The following is a 24453-nucleotide window of genomic DNA, read 5'->3' as shown; positions in this document are numbered from 1 at the left end:
TTTTTTTATTTTTTTTTTAAAAAAAAAAAAAAATAAAAATAAAAAATCAAATCAAATCAAAAACAAAACAAGATAAAACAAAAATAAAAAGGTGAAGCTCACCGTTGATTCTGGATGGTGACCGTGAAACGCTTCGGTTTACTATTGGTTCAATGCCCACATACTCTGTCTGGTCCCTTGGGCCTTAGGTAAGGTCAAAAATGGGAGGGGAAATAATAAATTCGAATGAAAAAGAAACAAAAAAAAAAAGAATTATTGCGAAAAGGGAAAAGAGAAGCCTTACTCAGAATACACCGAGTGGAGATGAATGGTGGTGTTGGACAAATAGAGAAGAATGTTATGGAACCATGGCGTGTGTTAAAGTCATCTCGGAACCACATTTCTCTGAGAACAAATTCTTGAGGACAGAGATGGTAAGGCCCTCAGACCTGGTGGTAATCTATGACTCTTAAATGATAACGACTCCATATCTGGCCCGCAAGACAGCTGAATATAAAAACCGAAAGGAGTTTAAGGTGTGATGCTGAAGGGGGAATGATGACAGCAAGAGAAGGTCGGATGATGAGCAGACTAGGGGGGCAGCAGTAACCGCACGTCGGGTGCTGCCATCTTTTGCCTCTTCAACCATGATTCGTGATCCGCCGTTCACTTTGGCAAAACCGGGAAAATCTTCGACAGCCTGAGGTTTGAAAGTCGGCAGTGCGCGAGCTATACCCAATGGGGCAGCTAACCAGTCGGTGACAACATTTCAAATGTCTGGTTCGCACTTTAATGCCCTTAGAAGGTGTCCCTTTTTCTTTTTCTTTTTCGTTTCTTACCCCAACCTTTCTTCATTTCCTTTTTCTCTCTTTCTTTATTTTTGATTAAATGAAATCACTTAAAAATTAAATTAGAATTTCTACTGTACCGACAGGAACAGCCCAATTTTTCAATATTCTAGAAAAAAGTAAAAGAAAAACCTTGCTTCATCATTCTATCTCCTTTTGTAGTATGGATCGTATCTTATAACTCCGTAGCAGGACATGTACGATAGGTATCAATGGACGAATACCAGAGATAAGCTAATGGTTTCAGATATTTGCGTCTTATCTCCAAGACGGAGTACTCTGCTCCTCCTCACGCTAACCCTCAATATCCCTCATAGATGCATGAATCGTTCCCAAAGATGTGAACTCGATCTCCGCCACCTCCTCTTTTCCCCCGTTCTTAACTGTCGGTCTACCCGTGGAAAGGTGGGGTTATACTCCGGCCCTCAAACCGGAAATGTCACTTGTCGCCATCTCGAGGGTCGATCATCGAGTGTTTATCGCGGTTAATGAGTTGACTATCGATCACTTAACCTGACTCGGTGTTTGGGAATAACCAGCCATCCAGAGTGGCAACCGATCTCTTGTTTCAAATGTCAATGCATCTTTTGGGTCAACAATGCCGTCGAGTCTACCGTACCGAACCTCATTGCCTGCCTTATTCCGTACGATGCAGTTCCTGTGCAGCTCGCCTTGAGTTGCCCCCTTACTGCTTATTTTCCAGATTCTAACTTGCTTGACTCATGGGTCTCTCGACTTGCTTTCTAGAAGGGCCCGGCAACTGGGCGCCGTAGGCCGAAATAATATGCGGCCTCGTTGGCGGCAGTGCTGATTTACAGCGAATCGCTTACGCATACAGCCGCATCTCCATGTTGCACTAGAAGGAAACAAGCATATTGTTACTTGAATGATTCACCATCTCCTTGTTGTCTTTCTGTCAGGAGGTTTGGTTGGAGTAATGGAGTTAGGTAAGATTAGCCCTAACAGCCATAGGGCATACACCGCCCTTCGTATTATAGGAATCCCTGGAAGCCCAACGGACTGGCCGAAACGCCATTCTATTTATTGATGTATTCTTATTTTTCTTGGTTGCTCCCCCATCTGGTTATAGCTGCTGCTCATTGCCATAAACTGTTCAAAGTTACACCAGGTCACTGCGGATGTACGCTTCAAGTGCGAGAGTCCAAGTTTCGGTTAGACGGTAAGATCAGCCGGCCACCATTCTCCTGCCACATTCAGGGTGGCTTAAGCAAAAGGCGCACCTCCGAAAACTTGTCTTCAGCTTATCGGAGATATTTTCGTAGTGGGCATTGATGATCTAATAAAAGACAAATGAATATCCCGATGCCAAACGCCGAATTCCTCTAATTAAATCAATAAAACCATGCAACGATGTTGTTCTCCTCCCCCCCCTACCGTTAGAGTTACGGCTATCTACCAGGATTTATTGGGGAAAGATCTCCACGAATTGTACCTGGGTCAAGAAGAACCAGCTCCCCCTTCACCCGCAATCACCCGTCAATCAAATCTCATATCTTCCCGGTCGGCCAAGGGAGGATCGTGCATCTGAGGCTACTTGGACGCAGTCAGTAGGTCGGTCACCTGCAAGCTGCAGCGTGGTGTCAGCGATCTACAGCATGCAGCATTCTTTTTGTCACCAGAAGAGCTCCGAGGGCTTCCATAGGCCCACCGCGTTGAGGTTCTCCAGCCTCTTGAAATGGAGGGTTGGCGATGGGTGGAAACTCTACTCGGAAAGCAGCAGCTTTGGTCGGGTTACCATTGCGCTTCCCCTCCATCGAGTTGCATTTGATGAGAAAATGCGGAGCCCTCTTACCATCCGGGGCACACCGATGGTGAGGAGGGGTTCGAGAATATCCTTTCGACCGTCCATCCTGACATGTGAATCGCGAATAAAAGCAGGTCATCGACATTCGGTACGTCAGAGACTATGTCCGTGCATGCCTTATCGTGCTTGTGAATCATCCGGCATGTTGCCTGGAGGCTTGATGAGAATGTTCCGATCCCAACCAAAACGCACTGCTCCCTTCATAGACTTGGTTTGCATGAGCGAATGACCTGGCCGAACCGAATTCTCCCTTCAGCACGTAGGCCGCTATGACCAATTTTGGATATTACCATCGGGGATGGCTGCAAGTAAAAAGATGACGTTTCCGAAAAGGGAGAGAGAGGGACCAAATCCAATGACATCATGCGGCAGGCACCTAAGCCACAGCCCACCTTCCGATCTCAAATACTAGTTGCCAAGAGAGACCACTCAGTTTAGGGCTCCCGTGGTCGAAGTAATTGGCCCTCCCCACGTGGCGCGGTGACGGCGGTCTTGTTGAAGCCTCAGGCATATGTTTAATACACGTGACTTGACTCGCCCGGGTGCGGAGAAACCGGGACTCCGCTCATCACTGGCGCGCTCCCGGAAGGGCAAACGCCCAAGGGCATCCTCATCCCGTACATTCTGTTTTTGGCTGTCGTTCCCCACTCTGAACAGCTGCTGTCGCGATGGCGAGGAAGCTTAGAGCGGCTGCACAGGCAGCACAACAGTCGCTGAGTATGTTTATCTCACTTCCCTTGGTCTTTTTGTCCCGTGCCCCAATCCTACAAAAATCGCACTCACGGGCGCGTCCACTGACAGCTCCACAGGGAATGCTCCTCCTCCGCTCCCCGATGCCTCCGATGAGGAAATGGCTGAAGCGCCTCCGTCGCGTGGGTCTTCACCCGCTATAGAAGACCCAGGCGATGCGTCCGACAAGGATCCCGATGTTGTCCCCGAACCCGACCCGCCACAGGAAGACGAGCCTGCCGCCGTCACCAATCCTCCATCGCGCGGCGACACTCCAACCCGTGGCCGTGTGTCCGCCATTCCGCGAAAACGACGTATCGGCCGTCCCCCGAAGAACCGCCCCCCAGACTGGGATCTGCCTGACGATGGTACGGCGCCGCCGCCGATTCATGTAAGCACGCCTGTGAAGAGGAGACGTGGGCGTCCTGCAGCTAGTGGCGGACGATGGGCTCGGAATCGGGGACCGTCACATGTAACCCAGGTGCCGATTGATAAGGAAGGGAATATGATGGACGTCATTGATGATGAAGTGGCCCTGCCCGATGACCCTGAGGGCGAGACTAAAGTCGACAAGAACGGCGTTCTGAAGGGCGACCGAGAGTATCGAGTTCGTACGTTCACGATCCTTAATCGTGGTGAGAAGCATTACATGTTGTCGACAGAGCCAGCTCGATGTATCGGGTTTAGAGACTCCTACCTGTTCTTTCAGAAACACAAGCTTCTTTACAAGATTATCATTGATGACGACGCTAAGCGTGATCTCATTGAAAGAGAGATCATACCTCATTCGTACAAGGGTCGAGCCATTGGTGTGGTAACCGCTCGGTCCGTGTTTAGGGAATTTGGCGCCAAAATCATCGTTGGTGGCAGGAAGGTCATTGATGACTACAACGTCAAGGCAGCCAGGGAACGGGGTGATGTCGAGGGTGAACTCGCAGTACCGGAGGATAAGCTTCCCCCTCCGGGAGAGCCATATAACAAGAATCAGTATGTGGCGTGGCACGGAGCTAGTAGCGTCTATCACACACAGGCACCATCGGTTCCTCTGCCTACTGGCAAGGCCGTCGATTCTAAGAAGCGGAAAGTGACTGTCACCGGTGATAACTGGATGCTGGAACATGCCCGAGAAGCCAGGTAAGCGCCACCGCTTCGTTGACCTACCAGCATGCTAATCATCCCATAGCCATTACAATTCACTCCTTTCGAACGTACGTCGCGAAAACCTTGGGGGTGTATACGATATCCATACGAATGCTATGCAGTACCCCAAAATCATGCAACCCTCACACGCTCGTTGGGAGCGTCTACCACCTCCGGATCCTCGAGTAGCGACCAAATTGACCAAGGAGATGTCGACATTGAGTCTCACCAATGGAGTTGAAGAGGAGGAACCAACTACTGAAAGTGACGCGCAAGAGGAGAAGACCAACGAGGAAACGAGCCACGACTCTATCTTCTCAACGGTTCCCTACGCCTTTTCTCGTCGTTTCGCCATCCACGATGTTCATTACGAAACCCCACCATATTCCAATATGGGCATTCCTGGGCCTGACGGCGACGTGCATGATCTCGGCTCAAACGGTATCATCAGCACTGCCAACCTATCATATCCCGAATTTGTGAGTCCCGAGATCCTGGCAGAGCTACCCGCGGACTGCAAGGAGGCTCTTGTCGAGGCCGCTGCGCGCGAGTGGGAATGGAAGTCCAAATGGCACAGTGAGGTGGGTGACGGCGCTCGCACAACTCCGCTCAAGAGTTATGCCTGGTTTCCTTGACCTGGTCGTGTTCTTGCTGTTTAATTTCTTTCTATGTACGACACATTGTGCTTGGTTTTGGGCCGGTTTTTTATGGGTGGCATGAGAAAATGGGAGTTCTTCTGCGTTTGCTTCGGCGGTATATTATGTTCCAATGTTTCTTCATTTAATGTCTCTTCCCCGATACCTTAGAGAGACAGCGGCAGGCAGGTTTGCCGTTATGGATGTCATGTCGATGACAGATTAGACAATTCAATCGATATTTCTTAGTGGCAGGGCCCGAAACATGTCTGACCTAGATTGACAACTGCCGCGGTGCATTTTAGTCCAAGGATTATACTAGGGTTAGTCCAGGCTGCCCGTTCTAGGAAACTGGTGGTAGATCATTGAATCATAGACTAGACCACAAAGTAAGGTATCTAGTAAAATAGACGCTAAGTTGAATGCTCTCATTGCTGATTAATCTTTTACGAATGGGAGTACTTTACTCGTATTTCTCACTGGGGGTTGTGTAAGTGATGGGTTGCAAATTTATATCTATCTTCGTTCTTCAGAGTACTCTACGCTGTCAAAAATCATGTACCTCTCTTGGTATTTAGAGTATTGATCATGATGAACTTCGTAATTCAATTAACCGACGCTTAATGATTATATGGAATAGAATGGGCTAGCAAAGTGAGAAAAGAAGACAACTTGGGAAAGAAAGAGCAAAATAAAGGACGCGGTTTATCCCATGGCCATCTCTGCACGCAGCTTCTCCAGTTCTGCTTCCTCGTCTTCTTCCTCTTGTACCTTTGCTTTGCCTTTGGCTGTAATTCAAGACCAGGTTAGATGCTTTTCTGCGTAATATATTCATTTCAGGTAGAGAGGACTTACGTTCGCCGTTCGCCGCGGCCGGTAGCTGATTGAGTTGATCTGCAACCGGTACTCTCCCTGTGTGAAGCATCCGCTCGTCCATCGTCTCCTGTTCCAGCTCTTCGAGCTCGGCCTCCAACTCGGTCTCGTCTGCCTGTTCGCCAATCTGGGTGTTTGTGATAGCCTGTGCGATTTCCTCGCTGAGTTGGTGTTGCTCGCGGAGTTGGTCCCTGTGTCCCCGTCAGCGGCGTGGGTCCCCCAAAGAGCAATAGGGGAGTATATCCAATAGTAAAACACGCACATTGTCTCATCAACCTTATCAATAGTCAAGTTACCATGGATCTGCGTCATCGCCGCGCCGGCCTGCTTCATCGCGTTCAGAGTCTCCTGGTTGATATTCGCCGCTTCGATCGAATATATCTGTTGTTCTAGCTGGATGATCTGTGCCGTCGTCTGTTCGAGGTTCTTCTCGTGCACCTTCTTACGTCGCAGGGCAGATTTGGCCGCTTGACGATATCAGCCTCGTTGACTCCGGTAACGGGGAAACAGAATACAGCGATAAGGAAAAAAAGGAACCCCCATACCGTTCTTATTTGTCGTCACGTTCTTCCTGGCCACGGCATCCTGCTCCTCCATCAGGTTCTCCAGATGCTTCTCGCGCTTCTGCAGCATATCCAGCTGCTCCCGGAGCTTGAGGATCGCATCCTTAGGCGCATCCTTCCGCTTCTGGGCTGCCGAGCCGCCAAACCATGACCACATCTTGATAAGCGGTTTTTGGGTTTACGTTGTGTTTTTCTCCCAGTTCCAATTCCTGAAATGTATAAGTATAGTTAGGGTATTCACTATCCAAGTGCGTATGGCCCTCGACGCTCGGGACTAGAAATCGGTAGAAAGTGGTGGAGTCAGACAGGCAAGATAATAGGCAGAGAGAGAGAGGGGGGCGGCGGTGGTCGAGTCCGGGTGGTGTCGTAGGCTGTCGCGAAATGCAATATCGGGGACAATCGATCTCCGACGAAACAATGAATAGGTCTAGAGGGGTTGTTGCTCAGCGCGGAACAGATCAAGGCAACAACAAATATTAGACAACGATTAGGAATTCACGATGGCGGATGAGATCCGTTTTCACCCTCCGTTGGCCCTATGACATACGCGCTAAGCCTATCGGAGACGGCAGGTCACGTGGGGATAGTCGATTCGTGGATTCTGTTTTGGGTTTAGTCTTATCTTTGGGGCCGACGGAGTACATCTTCTGCCCTCTGGACTTTGGACTACTGTTCTCCAGGTTGCGACGAACTTTTGATTCGGGGATTATGTCTGTTACGCTCATATGAGTTGAGGGATGAATGGCCCTCCTCCTTCCACGAGAGTTTTTCTCTCTAGTGTTCCTTCTCTTCCTGCTGGTTTGAAGGTTCGGTTTCTTGGTTGGTGCGTAGATTGCCAATGCTGGGATATCTAGCCCAGACCGTACATGCATGATATAAAAGCTAACCACGCGACTAACGATAGCGTAAAGACTTATAATGTCGCCACGGGCCACCTCATCTTAGAACATAATTACCCCCGCTGTAAACCAACCCAGGAACCGCCCTGCATCCCCGTCGACGTCAATGCCGTTCTGCAAACGGTGACGGCGGACGAGCTGCGGGTTGGGGCGTGGGTGAACGTGCTCGGGTACGTGAGAAGAGAAGAGTCCTCGGTCTACGTGGAGGCAGTCATGGTATTCCGAGCCGGCGCAATTGCGGTGGGAGAGTACGAGAGGATCCTGCATCATTCGTTGGAAGTGTATCGAAGGGTGCGGCGACCTGGATGATATCTATCTTCTTCCAATCGACAGGAATATGCAAGTCACATTTTCACTCTTTATCTAAATTGAACACACTATTCATTATGATTATCTTGAACACATGGCTTCGTTGCCATACATGCGATGTTGTATATGCGCTTTGAAATCGAACCGAACGCCAAACGGGGGAATAACCCGAACTTTTGGGAAATTACCGTTGAATGCAGAATATGCTGTTTGCTTTTTGTGTCACTCTTCATGATTTCTCGCAGTGCAGATGCTGATGCAGTTTAAACCTCCGTCTTCTCCTTCTCGGTTGCCTCTGCGTTCGCTTTCGCCTCTAGTCGTTGTTGGAGACGCATTCGCTTCCCCTCCAATCTCTTCTTGTCCTCCTGCATCTGCACAATCAAGGCACTCTTCCGCCGGATCTTGTATCCATACTTGTAGAACACAATCGGAATCGGAATAATAGCAACCTCAAGCAGCCCAAGCAACGTTCCAGACCAATTAGGTCCAATCCCAGCATAGAGATACGTACCCACCAAGGGCAAAACGCCGCCCAGGATACTACGAATAACGGAATTGCCCGCCATGGCGGATGCAGCGTACACTCCATAACTATACGACAGATAATTCGACGCATAGATGAAGACGCCAGTGTTCCCAGCGCCGAATGGAACTCCCGCGAGGATGGGCACGATCCAGTGGATGGATGCCGGGGCGCACGTCCATGCGAACCAGAGCTCGCCGGCGGGGATTAAGATGGCGGAAATGCAAACGATCGAGACCATGGCTTCTGGGGGCACGTTCCCCGTCTCGGGGTCAATTGCGTGGTTGTTGATCATGCGGCGGATTAGGGGTTCGCAGGCGATGGTTATGAGGCTGCCGATGCCGATGCCCAGGAAGGCGAGGCCTGAGAGTCCGAGGGACCAGCCGCGAATGTCACGGAAGACGATGGGATAGGCGGTGAAGCAGAGGTACAGGATGCCGTAGACGATTGCGATGTAGATGTTCCAGAAGATGCTGGTATGGGTTGTTAGTTCCGTGGGCCGGCGAGATGTGACGGAAATCTTACCAGATAGGCTCGGTGACAGCCATGACGAAAGGCCGTCCCAGATTCACTTTCAGGATCTCGCCTAGACTAGCCTTTTGGTCGTATCGGCTCCAGTAGGGGTCACCGGTCTCTTTACGCATGCATGCAGCTTTCTTCTGGAGTATCATGGGCCCGTATGTCTCTTTCATTATCAATGAAAGTACTAGAGCGACGCCGGATAGTATCAGCGCGATCCAGTCCATCCAACGCCAGCCGAGATACTGCGTGACAAAGCCTCCAATAATGGGCCCCAAGACTGAGAAGTTATTAGTTATGAGCCATATTGCATCGGATGGCATATGGATACGAACCTGGGCCATTTACGGGGCCGATACTCCAAATCGACATGGCGAGGGCTCGCTCTTCATCATTAACTAGATCTGACACCATTCCTGGCGCAGTTGAGATCATGACACTGCCAAAGAAAGCCCCAATGAATCGTACAACTATGAGAGTTGCTACAGACTCTGCGCGTGCACAAGGTATGATCAAGACCATGAAAACAAACAAGCAACCCACAGATACGGGCTTTCGACCGTACACCTCACTCAAGGGTGCCATAAACATAGAGCCAACAGCAAGGCCGATAAGGTATAGAGTAAGGCCTAATGTAACAATGGTGTTTGAAGTCCCAAACTCGGCCGCGATGTCTGCGATGCCAGAGGTATATGACGTGGAGTACAAGACACTGATTACCGTTAGGCACGTTTCCTTCTCATAATCCAAAAATGGAATTTGGTGGAAGGACTTACACGACCAGAGTGTTCCAGGACAGAAACGCAATCGCCATCCCTTTGTACCTGAGCGACCAGTTCTTGGGGTTCATCTGGTCATTTTCAGCCTCAAAGTCGACTTCATACCTCGGGTCCGACGTTGCGTTAGTACCGATAGTGGTGGTCTTTCTGGCCAAAGACATCGACTGTCGCGAAGCTTGTGTGACAATTTGTTGCAGTTCTTCGGTATCCTCCGTCGACGTAGACCCGGCAAGAGAATTGGTATCTGCCGGCGAAGCATCCTCCTGGGTATTTTGGGGCCATTTCTCGCAATCGGAAGGGTGATGCTTGGAGGAAGACATCCTGCCTGAGAATGTCCGTGACAGAACGTTGAACTCTTTGGAGCCCTACCCAATGAGTCACACAGGGCAGATTCCTGATCTATATGGTTTTCCACTGGAAAAATTGAGACGTAGGGTATTATGCGGGGATCTCGATCAGACACATTAAACTCTTACAGATAGACAAGAACATGGATTAAAGATTAAGAAAAAAAGAAAAAAAAAAAAAAAAAATTATTTGCCCTTGTACAAGCTTGGGAGCTATGACTGCTCTGCGTAGCTGATTTTAAGTAGAGCAAATAGTTTCACCTGGATGAATGGCTGTCTAAGGACAGCCTGTAACGAAGTAATAGAAGTTAAACACAACACACTTTCAAGAAAATAGGACCAAAAATGTCTAGACAGGGAAGGATTCACAGTTTTATTTTTCACTGTAATGATTAGCGCCTTTGATCCTTAATAATTATCTGGGTAGATGTGGGGCTTAGAGGCAAGTGCAGTTACTTGGTATATATGGAGATAAGGCGCCGATACATTTCTTTAGGGCACGGGGAAATGTGATCTATGCTAAATGTAGTACGACATACCAAGATATCGTACTTAAAGAAAGAACTCACAGTGCCAGACGCCAAGAAGATTCGCCATCATGTTAACGTTGTCTGCCGGATATTTCATTCTATTGCCGGCCAGAGTCCGAGGTCGAGCAATCGCCTCCACATGTCCTATACTGCGTACACAGGCCTTTGGAGAAACGACCGATCTCTTACCGCTACAGATCGACCTATCTAAGCAGACCTATGCATCGTTCGTCTTCAAAACTTGGTAGGTGCTGGCAACCTAGGCTGACGCGGTATCATGTGTTGTGGAACAAATCCCGGGCCCCCATCAAGGAGCATTATTTCCGAGGTCATTCCGAGCATGGCAGTTTAGCGCCGTTAACGATCTAATCATGAGGGTTTCCAGTTAATTGCAGGTTCTATGTCTGGTCTGGTTCACTGAACCCTTTAGTTGAGGTTCTTCAACGCTCCGCTTAAGCTCATTTACCCCATATCCCCATACTCCAGACGGGGGAGGAGTCCAGAGTCCATACAGCCCTAGTCGGTGGATAGTGAATGAATGGATCAATCAATCAGTGAAGAAGAAATGGCGAGTCCCTCGTCACTAACCTGCCAAGGTTGGGTCGACTCCACCAGACGTTAGCCGAAGAATGACTCATCATTAGAGGTCTTTCGCATCAAACACCAAAACACCCGTTGTCATGACGAGTTCTTGCCCAGTGAGCTTGAGGTGTCAGTTCCGGTTTCCCGCTCGTGCCGGTTTGCCGATCACAGGGACAAAGTCAAGAGGTGAAACGCCACTAAAAGGGAAAGGAATGCAGGCGATCGTGGTCAAAGTGAAAGGTCTGGATCCATTGGGTATCCATGCGGGAAATTGGGGCTTTCGGCTATTAGTTCCGGAGACACGAGGATAAGTACCGAGTACTAAACTCTATAGAGGTAATTGACAGGTACAATACTGCTGTCAGTACTGAGTATAGAGTATCGAGAGCAGGTAACGCTCTAAATATAATCTTCAGAGCAGCGCCTTGCCCTGGAGGCTGATGGCTATCGAACTCAAGTGCCCTGAGAAACGATAAAGTGCCCCGTCGAGGTGCACAGACTACGGTGGACAAGTAACGTCTGGAGAGGTATGAGGCGCCTCGGTAAGCGAGGGTATTCAATATCTCTGACTCCCTAGAATGTATCGTATCTAGTACTTAGGGTTCTGAGACTTCCTTGCCTTCTGGCAGCAGAAGTTTAAATAAGCTATGTCCTTTTAATTTACTGATCACGTCGGCAGCATCACGTGGGGAACCCTCCTTAAAGCGGCAATGGCTGAGTTAAAGCGGACTTGGAGTGCAGAAAATAAATCTCTCATAGTTCTGAAACACCATAGATAGGCAACGATACTGAAGATGTTAGGGACGATCCATGTTATGATATTAGTGATTGTATATGCATGTTAACTGGAATATCCAATGAGACCCCTGTCTTTACGCAAATCGTCTGGTTGTTCTGCCGGCAGGAAACTTGATCCACTTAGTCCATCTAAAGGATGAACTTACGAGCTTCAAAGGCCTGCGATCACTGTCGTGCATCTAAGAAGCGATGTTGTCCACCATTGCCATGTCAGAACTGTGTGTCCGCTGGGGTACGATGTGTAGTTCGAGAGAAGGCAAGGTACGGTATTTCTAGATATGGTTTCTTCCCCCACCCTTATCTCAAACCCCCTGCATATATTTTCGTACTCTATTTCTTCATTTTGTACATCTCTAATCCAGCACATAGGCCATTACGACGACGTAAGCCCCGGGCGACGGACGAAGTCCTGCCCAACAGCTATACAGAGCCACGAGCCGTGAAGTCAAGTAGTAGCAGAGAGCTTACACCAATCTCAAAGACTGACCCTGCAGACTATGTCAAAGGATTAGTTTTTAACTACATCTACTCAACATATGGTGAGTCTTCATCTTGCCACGTCAGAGGTCCATGATTAAACAGCCGCGTAGATGTCGCCCTGAAATGCACGCTTGAAGAGCCGACAGCACTCCCAGATGATAGCCAGCAAGGTGTGGGCTTCAGTTCCTTGGAATCCGTCTGCGTCGATGCCTCAACCATACGTCAGCTCCTCTCAGCATCAGCAGCGGAGTTTGTCGCGCGACTCTCACCCGTGGAAGTATCATACATAGACAAACTGGCCAGTGATATACTATCCCACATTCCTTGCCACAAGAGCTACATGCCGATTCAAGACCTCATCAACCTGAACATACCCCCCGATCGACTTGGTCTTCTTCTCTCCGCATTAGCACTGTGTTGCACATATCCCAAACAGATCAATAGCAATGCTTCCGCATATTTCTTGGGCTCTCGATACCTGTTCAATTATCGTTCCGTGAAACCTTCACTGGACCTTTGCATCGCATACTATTTGCAACATCTCTATCTCCTGAAAACAGGACCAGATAACCAGGACACAACCGCCCTTACCATGGCCATCCGCACAGCTCATGATCTCAAGATTAACGAAAGGGGGTCCCCCAATCGTTGCACACTACCTGCGAAATTGTACCTGTTTTTGTATTTCTACGACCAGTGAGCACCCTTCCACCCCGTCCGTATCTACATACCCAACCCGAAGGCAATCCACCACTCACCAACACCAGATGCTGCGCCATGAGCAACAACACCCCCCCTCTCATCAAAACCACCGACTACAAAGCCAACGTCTTCGACCACGTCCTGGAAGAAGAGCCCGATTTGCGGCCCCTATTCAATATCCTCGTAGCTAACGGCCAGGTCCTCGAAGCCCTGTACGGAAAACCCTGCGACCACAGCAACATATACCACCTCGAGGAACTCCTCGGCTGCGTTTCCAAATCGGCCCGCAAACCCATGCAACCATTCCTCGGCCTCGGTGGAACCAACATGAACTACGAAGCCCCCGTCCAGATCCACATGTTCTGGTACGTCCATGCAAAACCACCCATCCCTGCCATCAATCACTAACACAAAGAAATGAGATAAACAGGGCCAGAATAACTCTCCGCGTCCACCGCCTCACCCTAACAGAAGACTGGATCCCTTCCATGAGCATCTGCGTCCGCGCCTCCCAGATGATCCTCCTCCTCTACTTCCAAACCTACAACCCCTCCATGGCCCCCGGCGCCGCCACGAATCTGCACAAACTCGGCCTCCCCCTTCTCTCCATGGAGGGCCGCATGCCCCTAACCTGGCGCCAGGTGAAGCGCATCATGGCCTCCGCGTTCATCCTCATCTACGCGTACTGGCACGGCGAGGTCACCTTTGAGGAGGTCTGTCGGGGCACCGCGATGGCGCTGGTGCTGCATGAGTGTCAGCGGGTCAGGTGGGGGCGGGAGCTGGATGGTGCTATGGCGGTTTTGAGGGATATAGCAGGGATTTGTGGGATGACTATCTTGCCGAATATGTCGAGTTTATTGCCGGATGTTGATCTGGAGGTTTTGAGGGTTATTGCTGGGTAAGGTGTAATGGCGGGCTATATAGGTCGCCCCAGGGCATTCTGGATCGTTGATCTAGATTTATTATGATCTTTTCGTTTTGTGGAATATAGTGCCCTCGCTATATCTCTTACACAGGGGATGATGATATAAGTAGATGTTTCTTCGATTGAGTATTCAATTTGATACGCTTTGGTAATGCAAAATATGCAGCTGAAAATACTATTAACAAGAAATGAGCAATAAATCCCGAAACAGCTCAATTGGCCAGAACGATACAGAACCCAGAATTTTGTTCAAAGTGAAATAAAATAACACCACCGCCACAGCTTATCCAGCTAAGAAGAATGAAACCAGATCAAGCAAAAACATCCGTAGTATACCGCTCCTTCGTCTTCATATCATCAAAGAACTTGGCGGCAGCCGTCTCCTCATCATCATCCGAAACGGGCTCGCCCTTCTCCTTCGCAATGCGACGAATCTCCGCCCGTCTCTCGAGGAACATACTCTTGATGGCGTCGCGGACGGCATTCCCCACGCCCGGCGTGCCACAGACGTAGATCCTTGCGCCGCTCTCGAAGAGCTCGATGAGCTCCTTCTTATCTTCCATCATGAGATCCTGCACGTGCGCGCCCTTCGCCCCGTCGCTGGGCCGGCTGTAGGCCCGTCTGACTTCCACGGCCCCGGTCTTCTCCCACTCGGCCAGCTCGTCGGCGTGGATGTCGTCCTTGCCCTGGGTGCGACAGCCGGCGTAGAGGATCGCTTTGGCGGGTTGTTCGGGCATGGAGCCGGAGCTGCGTCGGCCGCGGATTTTCTCGGCGCGGTCCATCACGAAGCCGCGGAAGGGGGCGAGGCCGCTGCCGGCGCAGGCCATGATCATCGGGGTGGTGAGTTCGGTCGGGGGCTTGAAGCCGGTGTGGGAGGGGCGGACGGAGAGCTGCACGCGTTCGCCGGCACGGAGTTCGGAGAGGTAGGTGGACGCGACACCGAGGTATTCGTCTTCTTGGGTGCGGCCGGCCAGGGACGGGGCTTTCAGGACGGAGAAGGTGATGGAGCATTCGGTGGGGTCGACCAAGGGCGAGGAAGAGATGGAGTACTGGCGGACCCGCATGGGAGGGAGCATGGCGACGAAGTCCCCGATCGCGAGGTTGATGGAGGGGTATTGCAGCAGCAGGTCCAGTACGCTGATGCGCTTCTGAGAGATCTCGGCGAATCGGGCTGAATCAGAGGCGATCGCCTGCAGCTCGGCCTGGGTCTTGGGGTCTATGGCGGCGGCGTCGGCCAGGACTACTAGGTCACGTTTCGATGCGGGCTGGGAGAGTTCGACGTAGCTGGCGAACAGGTCGTAGGCGGACACTTGGGTATCCATTGGGATGGAAATGTGTTTCGAGGAGGAGGGAGATGCCTTCTCGATGCGGAGCACGGCGTCCCAAGGAAGGTCGAAACGGCTCATCACTTTGCGGACCACGTTGCTGGGGTTCACTGGGAGAATGGCCAGGTAGTCACCGCACTTGTACTGCGCGTCTGTAGGGAGCTTGAAGCGAATCGTCCGCTTGGAAGGCACGTCGGGCTGCGTGAGGAGTGCGTTCTCCAGGACAAGACCTTCTTGCAGCTGGAGACCGAGGGTGGTTGCTCTGTGACCCGAGCTGACCTCGACGCGGAAGGTGGATGACTTCTGGGAGCCCTGGGTGTTGGAACCACCGAACTTAGCAGCCACTGCTGGCCAGAACGAGGTTTCCCCCCAGGTGTCGAAATCCGTGACGATATCAGCGTTGGCCGTGTCGGCCAGACCCATCTCGCAGAGTCTATTTGCGCCATTCTCGCCAACAAGGCGATTGACCTCCTTGGGAATACGGTAGAAGGTTGACTGCCAATCGTCTAGATTCATACTCTGTTAGAGGGTTTACCGGCAAAAGGAAGAATTGAATGTACTTACGATGTCCACAGCCGAACACAGCATAGTTCACGCCGTCCAAGGGCTTGTCGCCCTTCAAAGCGCTGAGCCACTCGAAGAAATGGGCGGCATTGTCTGGGGGCTGTCCTTCATATGACGCGGTGATGAAAACAACAGGCCCATTCTTGGGGATGCTATCCTTGGCCGTATCCAACGAGTCAACCTCGGCCGAGTAGCCATAGCCAGTGGCATCATCAGCGAGGCGTCTTGCGAACGCCTCACAGGTTCCAGTGTTGCTACCATAGTAGACATGCATAGGCCGCAAATCGGCGGCCTTTTTCGCGGCTGACTTGCTGTGACCAGCAGCTTGTTCGGCGTGATCGGCGCTGCTAGCGCTCAATGATGATCCTAGGTGCACAGCGTCCAAGCCCTCGCGAAGAGCAGCTCTCATATAGAAATTATTGGGCTTGATGGTGAGCGTCTGCTTCAGCTGAATGTTGTATGAGGGGTCATCCATCTGGAAGTTGAAGTTTTGCAACAACATCGCGATGACGAGGAGCGCTTCCTGCCAGGCAAACGGCCGACCGATACATGCTCGCATTCCGTTTCCGAAGGGTTTCCACGCGTGCTTAGGCAGCTTGTTGAAATACTCATCCAGCATGCGCTCTGGCTTGAATTCCTCTGCATCAGGGCCGTACACCTTGGGATCGCGCTGAATCTTGCCCATCAAGAGAGCACATGGCTCATCCTTGCCAAGAACATACTTTCCATTGGCGAGGGTGACGGGGTCTTCGTGGTTCTTGGTCGGGTGAGGGCCGACTGCAATAGCGGGAGCTGTTGGGGTGAGTCGTAAGGTTTCACGCATGACCGCAGTAATGTAGGGCAGCTTTTGCAGGTCCTCAACGGTGATCTTGCGGCGTCCAACGACTCTGTCCACTTCCTCCTGAGCTTTCTGATAGGCGTGGGGATTCTTGAGCATGTTGTAAAAGGCGAACGAGAGCAACCCCGAGGTAGTTTCATGTCCTATCTGATATCAGAATAAATTCGCTTGTTTTGACTAAAGTATACTCACCGGCAATCAGGAAAGTGATCATATTATCAATAATGGAGTCATATGACATGCCCTTACCGCTTTTCGGGTCACGGCCATTGATCAGAGCATTGAGCAAATCTTTCTTGTCCGTCGGATTCTGTTTGCGGGCATCCACAAGCTCCTTGCACAGGTTGCGGAGATACTCAATATCTTCCCAGTACTTGTTGTTTTCCGTTGTAGGGAGGTTGTTGACCAAGCCTGGGCGACGGGACCGGTCGCCTGCGGTCTTCAGCATCCCAACCATGGCGTCCACAAAGGGATGCATTTCTTCGCTGTAGAACGAATTGAATCGGGTGCCCATGGCACATAGGGCAATAGTATCTAATGTCAGGCGGGTGAAATCATCTGTGACCATGATCTTTTGCTTGGGCCCTTGTCGAGCCCACTTCATCACCAACTGTGTCGCAATGTCGTGCATTTCTGTATTCTTCGTTAGCCACTCTCGCACTCCCAGGCCACACTCGATTCTCAAGGCAGGATATACCGTCAAACATATTTTGAATGGAAAGGGGCCCGAAGGCAGGCATCAAAACGCGATGGGCAATTTCCCAGTTCTCCTCGCCCAGATGGGCCGTGAATAAACCATCGTGGATACCGTGACGAAGCTCACTGAGACCGGACATAATCTTTTTGGCAAATCGCTCCTCGTCGAACACTTCGGCTGCGAGCTCGTGGGAGCTGATCATGCATCGTGAGAATCCGAAGGTTGTTAACCGATAGATCGGGCCTGTCAAGAATTAGTGTTTCATTATAAAGTGGTCCGGACTGTCGTCATGGATCCTACCATAAGTATCTGCCATCATTTCCAAGCTCCTCAGAGGGATTTCGCTCTCAATGTCGAGAATATTTCCCATCAGAGGCACGCCCCGCGGCCCCGGGATGGGGACGGGTTCTGCCTTGGGCGTGCTCATTGTGTGGGAGGTTTAAGGTGAGGGGTGAGTTTTCGGACTGCGCTGAAGATGAGGATTAAAGAGAACTGGTGCGGGGCAATCGTCGGGTATTATATAGAGGAAATAGAATGTTGAGTTGGGTGTATGTCAGGAGAGAGAAAAAACAAAGACGTAGCTTTCCGTGGGTAGACTTCATACTTTATACTCGATCCGCTCTCTCCTCGACATACTAAAATGGTAACCTTGCGTCGTGGTTGTGGCTCGGCATGTTCCACTCTACGCCAATCGTATAAAGGACAATTTCCGTATCGACGTCACCAAAGCTTCTACGAAGGCAGCCAGACCGACTGAGTCGGCCACGGGGGGTCGGGATCGCCGATGTTGCATACCCACCGTCAACGGTGAGTGTCGGATGTACGAGCGGATATCCAGCAAAGTGTGGCGCTGCCCCACTACATGTCCAGCTCTTCGTCTCCACCCTCAACGACCCCCCTATGCAACTTAATCTTCTTGGGACATGTCGCCGAGAGAAGATTGACCCTCCTGGTACTATCTATAGTCTAGAGGGAGCTGGTTAGTATCACCCAGAACGCGGTTACTAATTGCATAATCCGGTCATCCGAGGGAGAACCAGCACCACTCTTCGATCATAAATCTCAGTGAGATGCATAACTGTGCCCTCAAGTCCGTTGACAATTGGCTTTCCTGTCATTGGTCTACAATCACCTGCGATATTAAGATTCCATCGAACCCGAAGGGCTCGGCCGTGGGTCTCCCCAGCGCCCTTGCTACACTATGGATCCTGCTGCCACGCCTCCCAGATCTTCTGCAAGAAGCCACAGCCCTAACTGGCGCATGGCCATTGGAGCCTCCGCGATTTCCGCGGTTCGATTCGACGGAGGTGATCGGTTGTGACCAGATCTGCCAGGGATTTTAAACCCTAATCAGTTAGCACTTGACTTTAAAACGTCCTCCTGCCTGCCTATTCTTCGTCAAGAGGTATCATGCAGCATGGACCAAGAATGTGGAAGACTCGCGTGGCCTATAAGGGCGTCTGCATTTGGAGTATGCTAGATTCCCTGCGCGAAATAATATCATTACGTCTTTGACTCGCTTCACCAGTAATCATAAAGGAAGTGCAACTGCTGGGTGGGTATCAGCTAGGAATCTCGGCACAATGATAGTGTCGTACGTAGTTATAACTCGTTATGGAGAAGTTCTGTTACTTAACAGATTCATATTTTTACTCTGAACCTCGGCTTGACCAATGATCGCTCGTTTTCAGCCCAAGACGTCGATTAGTCATTCTAGTCCCTAGGCGGTTAGTTCGAAAGGCAGGATGCACCGTTCTACATTGTCCATTGGGGAGTGCATCTGGTTTAGATACAGTCTGAAAGCACATTATTATATAAAAATTATCAGTCGAGGAGGCGCATTCGTGAAATCAGCTCACCATGCACAACGTCAACCCGAGCCCCTTGCAGACGGCGAATGAAATGGCTCGCTCTCTAACCGAAGGGGCTAAAACTGGAGCCGAACAGCGTCGCGGAGCCCCCCGAGGCACTTAAATTGATGTCCAGGAGCCGCTAAAATGGCTTCGATTTTCCTTCCAGATGATGTGCCCTGTTGGAAGCGTACATACGACTTCCTTCACAGCTGGATAGTCTGGTCAATAGAATTGGGCTATGTATGGGAGTCACGGATAGCCGCAGATGAAATTTAGCTAATAGGGGTAACAGATATAACGCTGAATGAGCGCTCCACACACTGCCAACAACACATTGGCTATTTCAAGGGAACTACAGACTTGAACAACCGGGTGTGATAACGCGATGTTGTTCATCATCCTGACAGCATGCATTGCGGTGCTGCTCTATCTTTACCATGTCAATCGTGGTATAATGGCTGTTCCTGAGGAAGCTCGTCGGACGTGCTCGCACCGCTGGACTGTCGATGAGATCAAGGCGGCTTTTGAAAAGGTTGTGAACGCTCCCACCGATGTAGCCAAAAGTCTTCCTCCGAAGCAACATAGACGCTATATCGTGGTTGGTGGATCAGGTACGTTTCAGTCCTCACCGCAGAATAAGACATCAAGAGCTCGACCACATCTCAGTCCCACATGATATCGTTTGACAACGACTAACCCGTCGCAGGACTCGTTGGAAACTGGATAGTGTCGCACCTTCTCATGCGCGGCGAAGACCCAGCCGCTATCCGCATCTTGGATATCCAGACTCCCCGATCTGAAGTTCTCGACCAGGGTGTCGCCTTTACCAAGACAAACATCACCGATGAGCAGGCCGTCCTGAACGCCTTCTCACAGCCATGGGACCCATCCGTCGCTGACCTGCCATTGACCGTTTTCCACAACGCCGCAGTGATCCGACCCGGAGATCGCCTCAAGGCGTTCCTGCCTCTGTGCCGCAACGTAAACGTCGGGGGCACAGTGAACGTGCTCAACGCCGCCAAGAAGTCCGGCGCAACCTGCATGATCGCAACATCGTCTGGCTCTGTCTGTCTCCGCCGATTCCCGCTCTGGATCGCCCCCTGGGCAAAGACACCCAAGAACCTCGTCCAAGTGGTCAACGACTCCAGCGAAATACCCAAGGAGCATGACGATTTCTTCGGAAACTACGCCGTCGCGAAAGCAGAAGCAGAGAACATCGTCCGTTCCGCCGACGACCTCAAATCCAACTTCCGAACCGGCTGCATCCGCCCCGTAAACGGCATCTATGGTATCTCTGACTCCGCCGGCAGCGTCATGGGAAATTATCTCCGGAGTGGCGGTGGCCCAACGTAAGTTCCACCCATCACCACTCTTGTCCCCAAAGCAACATCAACTAACAAGAATCCACCCAAATAGCTGGACCTATGACGTCATCCACCACTTTGTCAACGCCGAAAACGTCTCCATCGCCCACCTCCTCTACGAACAACGTCTGGTCGAACACTCGAACAGCCCGTCCACGCTCCCAAATATCGGCGGACAGGCCTTCGCCGTCACAGACCCGAGCCCGCCCATTTCCTTCGATGACATGTACCTTGTCCTCAAGACGTTTGCAAAGACGCCCATCGTATTTCCCCATGTTCCCGTCATTCTGTTCATCCTCATGTCCTATCCAGTTGAATGGTACGCTTTCGTGCAGCACCAGTATCTCCCCTGGCTTCCGAAGATCACGGGTGAGCTCGCTCAACTGCAGCCGGGACTGTTTGCCATCTCGAACGCGCACGTCATTGCCGATGACTCGCGCGCGCGGCTGTCTCCTGAGAAGGGCGGGCTTGGGTATAATCCGCCTATTACCACGTTGGAGGGAATGTGTAAAGAGGTCAAGGCGTGGAATGAGAAGGCGGCTAAGAAGAGTTCTTCTTAGTGTATATACAGGATCGATGTATATGTCAGCTTGTTTACTGTTAGACTAGCAGACCGATTGGTGGCTGGTCTATTCTTGCACTATATGTATTCTACTATATGTATGTACTGAACTTATTGGCAGTGTATATACTATTCAAGATAGATATCATTTACGGAAAGAAGAACTTCAATTTCTCATTCTGCATGTCATAATCATACTCGTAAATAACTCACCAGAACTCCCCGCAAGAAAAAAGAACAGAAAAAGAAAGAAACTACAGCCTGGCAAGATTAACAACCTCCCCAGGAGCATGATACGTCGGGATCCTCATCTCCAGCGCGGCACCAGAATATCCCAGATCCTCGGCAGTGAGCACAGCACACCTCTCGCCAATCAGCAGGGCAGTCTGTCCTCATTAGCAACGCATTAAAAGCACATCGAGAGAGAAAGAGTGGATTTTATTTTTATTTATTTATTTTTTTTTTTTTTTTAAGAAAAAGGCAGACTTACACTGAAAGTATTACACCCAACGTTATCCGGACAAATGGACAAATCACAGACCTTGAGGCCCTTGACTCCGTGGACATTAAGACGCTCGTCGACGACACCGCCATGCTTAACGATCGAGTTTCCCTCTCTCGGCGCCATGCTGCAGGTTCCGAGGGAGTGCCAGGTTGTCTCGACGTGGCGCTGGACTGTTGTCTGGTTAGCAGGGAAGGTAAGGGGCTGGGGAGATATAGATGGACTATGCGTACCCCATTTCTCGATGTGCTCGATGTCCTTTTGGCTGTACTTGATTGGTTCCCGGGTCTCCTGCTTGTTGGAGTTGAGGTAGGTTTCTGTGGGCGTTTGGCCCGGTTCGAGGGGTTGGGACCATGATCCTGTTTTTCATTGTTAGTCTGCGTCATGGGAGTTATGTTAGAGTGTGGTGCGTACCATGCTGGATACCGGCGGAGATGTGGTTCGGACCAGCGTATGCCTTTGTCGTGGCTAGATCGAGGTCGAATGCCCGGGCCGCAGAGTCGAACGCGAAGTGCGGGTGCATGCCGGTTACTTCGCCTGCGTAGGCGCTCATGCGGCGGGCGGTCTCGCGCGATTTGATGTAGCCCCAGACCATGGGAGCCATGTCGCGCTTGTCGTTCATGAACCCGGCGTCGAAGTCGGGGGCGTCGTAGGGGTCGGCGGATTGGATGTGAGTGAAGCCGCGGGAGAATGGGTATTCCTGGGATCATGTCAGGTGGATACTTAAGGATTGGTTGATGCATGGGGAGGGTAAGATGGCGTACCAGGAAGTGGAACATCGTGAAGAACTTGCCTGGGGGCATGAGCATGTGGTCGCCGAACCAGCTGTCACCGGTTAGATACAGAAAAGATGTATTGATAGTTTGCGAGTATAAACACTCACCCGGCAATGACGGAGTAGTGCATCACAGGCTTATCAGGCTTGTTCTTGAAGTAGCTCTCCCAGCCACTGGTGAACTCCGGCGTAGGCCAGCTCTTCATTTCCTCCAGTTCCTCTGGCGTAGGCCGGATTTTCACTCCGGCATCGATGCCGTTCGTGGCCAGTGGACCTGTACCTTTGAGGTTCCACTCCTCGAATACCTTCTTCTGCACTTCAGGGTCACCACGAACGAAGTCATCGAAGGATTCAACGTCTGGCTTAGCCCTGTAGACAGAGAAAGTAAGGTAGTGGTCCTGGAAGTTGCGGCCCACACCTGGAAGGTTGACCAGGGGTTTGACGCCTGCTTTACGGAGCTTCTCGGGTTCGCCGATTCCGGATCTCTGCAGGATGAGAGGTGAGCTGAGTGTGCCGCTGCTGATGATGATTTGCTTGCGGGCTCGGAAAATCTTGCGTGGCGGGTTACGGCCGTCTAAGGGTTTGGTGGGAACGGTCGCGACACCCACCGCTCGGCCATCTTCGATGATAACCTTGTCCACCTTTGTGTTGCACTTGAGGTGGAGATTGGTGTACTTCGCCCTTGTACTGTGGACATAGGCGTGTGCAGCATCGCTACGACGGCCTAGGATTCAGCTCTCGTTAGCGGTGTTAGCACTGGCTGGAAAATAAACTTACCGGTATCACGGTTGATCCATTTCAACCAGTGTTCAGCTCCGTGTCTATTCTTTGTCAGTATTAAATCAGAGTAGCGGTATCTTGTAAGCCATACCCAGTCTTCAAGTCCTGAAGGTCATCCGTGACTGGAATACCTTGCGACTCGGTAGCACGCAGGAAGTCCTGCATGATAGGATACGTATAGTTTCCAAAAGAGACCTTGATAGGCCCATCAAAACCATGCAGGTCTCTGTTATTGCAAGCGCGCTGATATGTCTCATGCTTCTTCATCAGAGGGAGTAGTTCCTTGGTCGTCCATCCCTTTGCCTGGAAATCGTCGTAGTCCGAGGCCGATGCTCTCGTATACATCTGAAACACGTTAGCCCTTCATGGTCAAGGATTGGCAGTGTCAAGTACCATGAAGTTGATCGAGCTCCCCCCTCCGAGGATATTGGCACAAGGTACGACAGCCCGACGTCCGTCAAGCCATTCTGATGGACGAGAGTAGTAGAAGGAAGCTGTCTTTGAGTCCAGCTTCATGTTCCGGGGGTAGATGCCGGGGCGGTAGACCCTATTATGGTCAGTGCCATCTCCGTTGGTGTATATGAGATGACCTCTAGCTTACCATGGGTTGTTCAGGTTGTCTTCGCCTGCCTCGATCAGCAAGACCTGGAGGTTGTGATCGAGGTTGGCCAGACGGCCTGCTGGGACACACCCAGAGCTCCCACCACCACAGATGATGATATCGACCTCGTCTGGGATGGTCATTGTTACAGTGATATCTCGGTACTTGGTTCGCTATCAACGAAGTAGAGAAGTGAGATGTTACAAGGATCGCTATGAGGGAGATATACCTCCTGAGGGGAATCCTGGGAATTTCCAATGAGACTTATATATTCAGCCACGACCCCGCAAGGACAGGTTCAAGTCCATGGGTCGTTATCAGCTTTCAAGGCTTCTGCTCTATGCATTGAATCTTCTGTATGGTCAATTCCCCGCACGGCAAAAGTACGACACGTATAGAGGCCCGAGATTTGGACTATCAGTGGGTGATTGCTGGGTTAAGGGACATCCAAGGATTCCAAGCACAGATCGATCAATAAGAGGGGGAAATTATATTATGAGAGTTATAGAATATCGTCTACTACAATTCCCCGCACACCAAGACTGCTTGTGCTACCGACAATAGTTGGATATTTATCCGGACGGGTTCAATATGTAACTACGACCGC

The 24453-nt window shown here is 50.8% G+C and overlaps 8 protein-coding genes across 8 annotated transcripts; 4 read left to right on the top strand and 4 right to left on the bottom strand.

Moving 5' to 3' along the window:
- Positions 1–3101: 3101 nt before the first annotated feature.
- BDV37DRAFT_184107 (chromatin structure-remodeling complex subunit RSC7) lies at positions 3102–5639 on the top strand. The gene is made up of 3 exons (XM_032079542.1): positions 3102–3369; positions 3462–4515; positions 4565–5639. Exons 1-3 carry the CDS (start codon positions 3321–3323, stop codon positions 5154–5156), a joined length of 1695 nt encoding a protein of 564 aa, XP_031938694.1. The 5' UTR covers positions 3102–3320; the 3' UTR covers positions 5157–5639.
- Positions 5640–5653: 14 nt separating this feature from the next.
- On the bottom strand, positions 5654–7061 carry BDV37DRAFT_255390 (ESCRT-III subunit protein SNF7). Its single transcript, XM_032082723.1, has 4 exons — positions 6575–7061; positions 6292–6496; positions 6012–6220; positions 5654–5944 (listed from the first exon to the last, which is right to left on the bottom strand). The coding sequence occupies exons 1-4, from the start codon at positions 6747–6749 to the stop codon at positions 5862–5864; spliced, it is 672 nt and encodes a 223-aa protein (XP_031938693.1). The 5' UTR covers positions 6750–7061; the 3' UTR covers positions 5654–5861.
- Positions 7062–7334: 273 nt separating this feature from the next.
- Positions 7335–7931, top strand: BDV37DRAFT_183997 (nuclear telomere cap complex subunit Ten1). Its single transcript, XM_032079541.1, has one exon. It carries the CDS (start codon positions 7459–7461, stop codon positions 7798–7800), a length of 342 nt encoding a protein of 113 aa, XP_031938692.1. The 5' UTR covers positions 7335–7458; the 3' UTR covers positions 7801–7931.
- BDV37DRAFT_255387 (MFS general substrate transporter) lies at positions 7335–10143 on the bottom strand. The gene is made up of 4 exons (XM_032082722.1): positions 9619–10143; positions 9178–9554; positions 8849–9122; positions 7335–8796 (listed from the first exon to the last, which is right to left on the bottom strand). Exons 1-4 carry the CDS (start codon positions 9939–9941, stop codon positions 8064–8066), a joined length of 1707 nt encoding a protein of 568 aa, XP_031938691.1. The 5' UTR covers positions 9942–10143; the 3' UTR covers positions 7335–8063.
- Positions 10144–12085: 1942 nt separating this feature from the next.
- Positions 12086–13962, top strand: BDV37DRAFT_285795 (fungal specific transcription factor domain-containing protein; the record flags this gene model as incomplete). Its single annotated transcript, XM_032087795.1, has 5 exons — positions 12086–12096; positions 12248–12417; positions 12469–13054; positions 13126–13425; positions 13491–13962. 5 exons carry the CDS (start codon positions 12086–12088, stop codon positions 13960–13962), a joined length of 1539 nt encoding a protein of 512 aa, XP_031938690.1.
- Positions 13963–14073: 111 nt separating this feature from the next.
- BDV37DRAFT_183990 (bifunctional cytochrome P450/NADPH--P450 reductase) lies at positions 14074–18063 on the bottom strand. The gene is made up of 5 exons (XM_032079540.1): positions 17710–18063; positions 17410–17652; positions 16905–17345; positions 15875–16855; positions 14074–15816 (listed from the first exon to the last, which is right to left on the bottom strand). The coding sequence occupies exons 1-5, from the start codon at positions 17834–17836 to the stop codon at positions 14297–14299; spliced, it is 3312 nt and encodes a 1103-aa protein (XP_031938689.1). The 5' UTR covers positions 17837–18063; the 3' UTR covers positions 14074–14296.
- A 1146-nt stretch (positions 18064–19209) lies between these two features.
- BDV37DRAFT_255378 (putative 3-beta hydroxysteroid dehydrogenase/isomerase family protein) lies at positions 19210–21294 on the top strand. The gene is made up of 4 exons (XM_032082721.1): positions 19210–19502; positions 19555–19873; positions 19969–20611; positions 20679–21294. The coding sequence occupies exons 2-4, from the start codon at positions 19648–19650 to the stop codon at positions 21184–21186; spliced, it is 1377 nt and encodes a 458-aa protein (XP_031938688.1). The 5' UTR covers positions 19210–19502; positions 19555–19647; the 3' UTR covers positions 21187–21294.
- Positions 21295–21442: 148 nt separating this feature from the next.
- On the bottom strand, positions 21443–23989 carry BDV37DRAFT_273749 (GMC family oxidoreductase; the record flags this gene model as incomplete). Its single annotated transcript, XM_032085115.1, has 10 exons — positions 21443–21574; positions 21679–21863; positions 21924–22049; positions 22105–22390; positions 22455–22515; positions 22574–23189; positions 23243–23286; positions 23337–23590; positions 23639–23792; positions 23847–23989. The coding sequence occupies 10 exons, from the start codon at positions 23987–23989 to the stop codon at positions 21443–21445; spliced, it is 2001 nt and encodes a 666-aa protein (XP_031938687.1).
- Positions 23990–24453: the final 464 nt, after the last annotated feature.

This window comes from Aspergillus pseudonomiae (assembly GCF_009193645.1).
Source record: "Aspergillus pseudonomiae strain CBS 119388 unplaced genomic scaffold BDV37scaffold_65, whole genome shotgun sequence".
NCBI lineage: Eukaryota > Fungi > Ascomycota > Eurotiomycetes > Eurotiales > Aspergillaceae > Aspergillus > Aspergillus pseudonomiae.
This window is presented reverse-complemented; position numbering and strand designations above follow the sequence as displayed.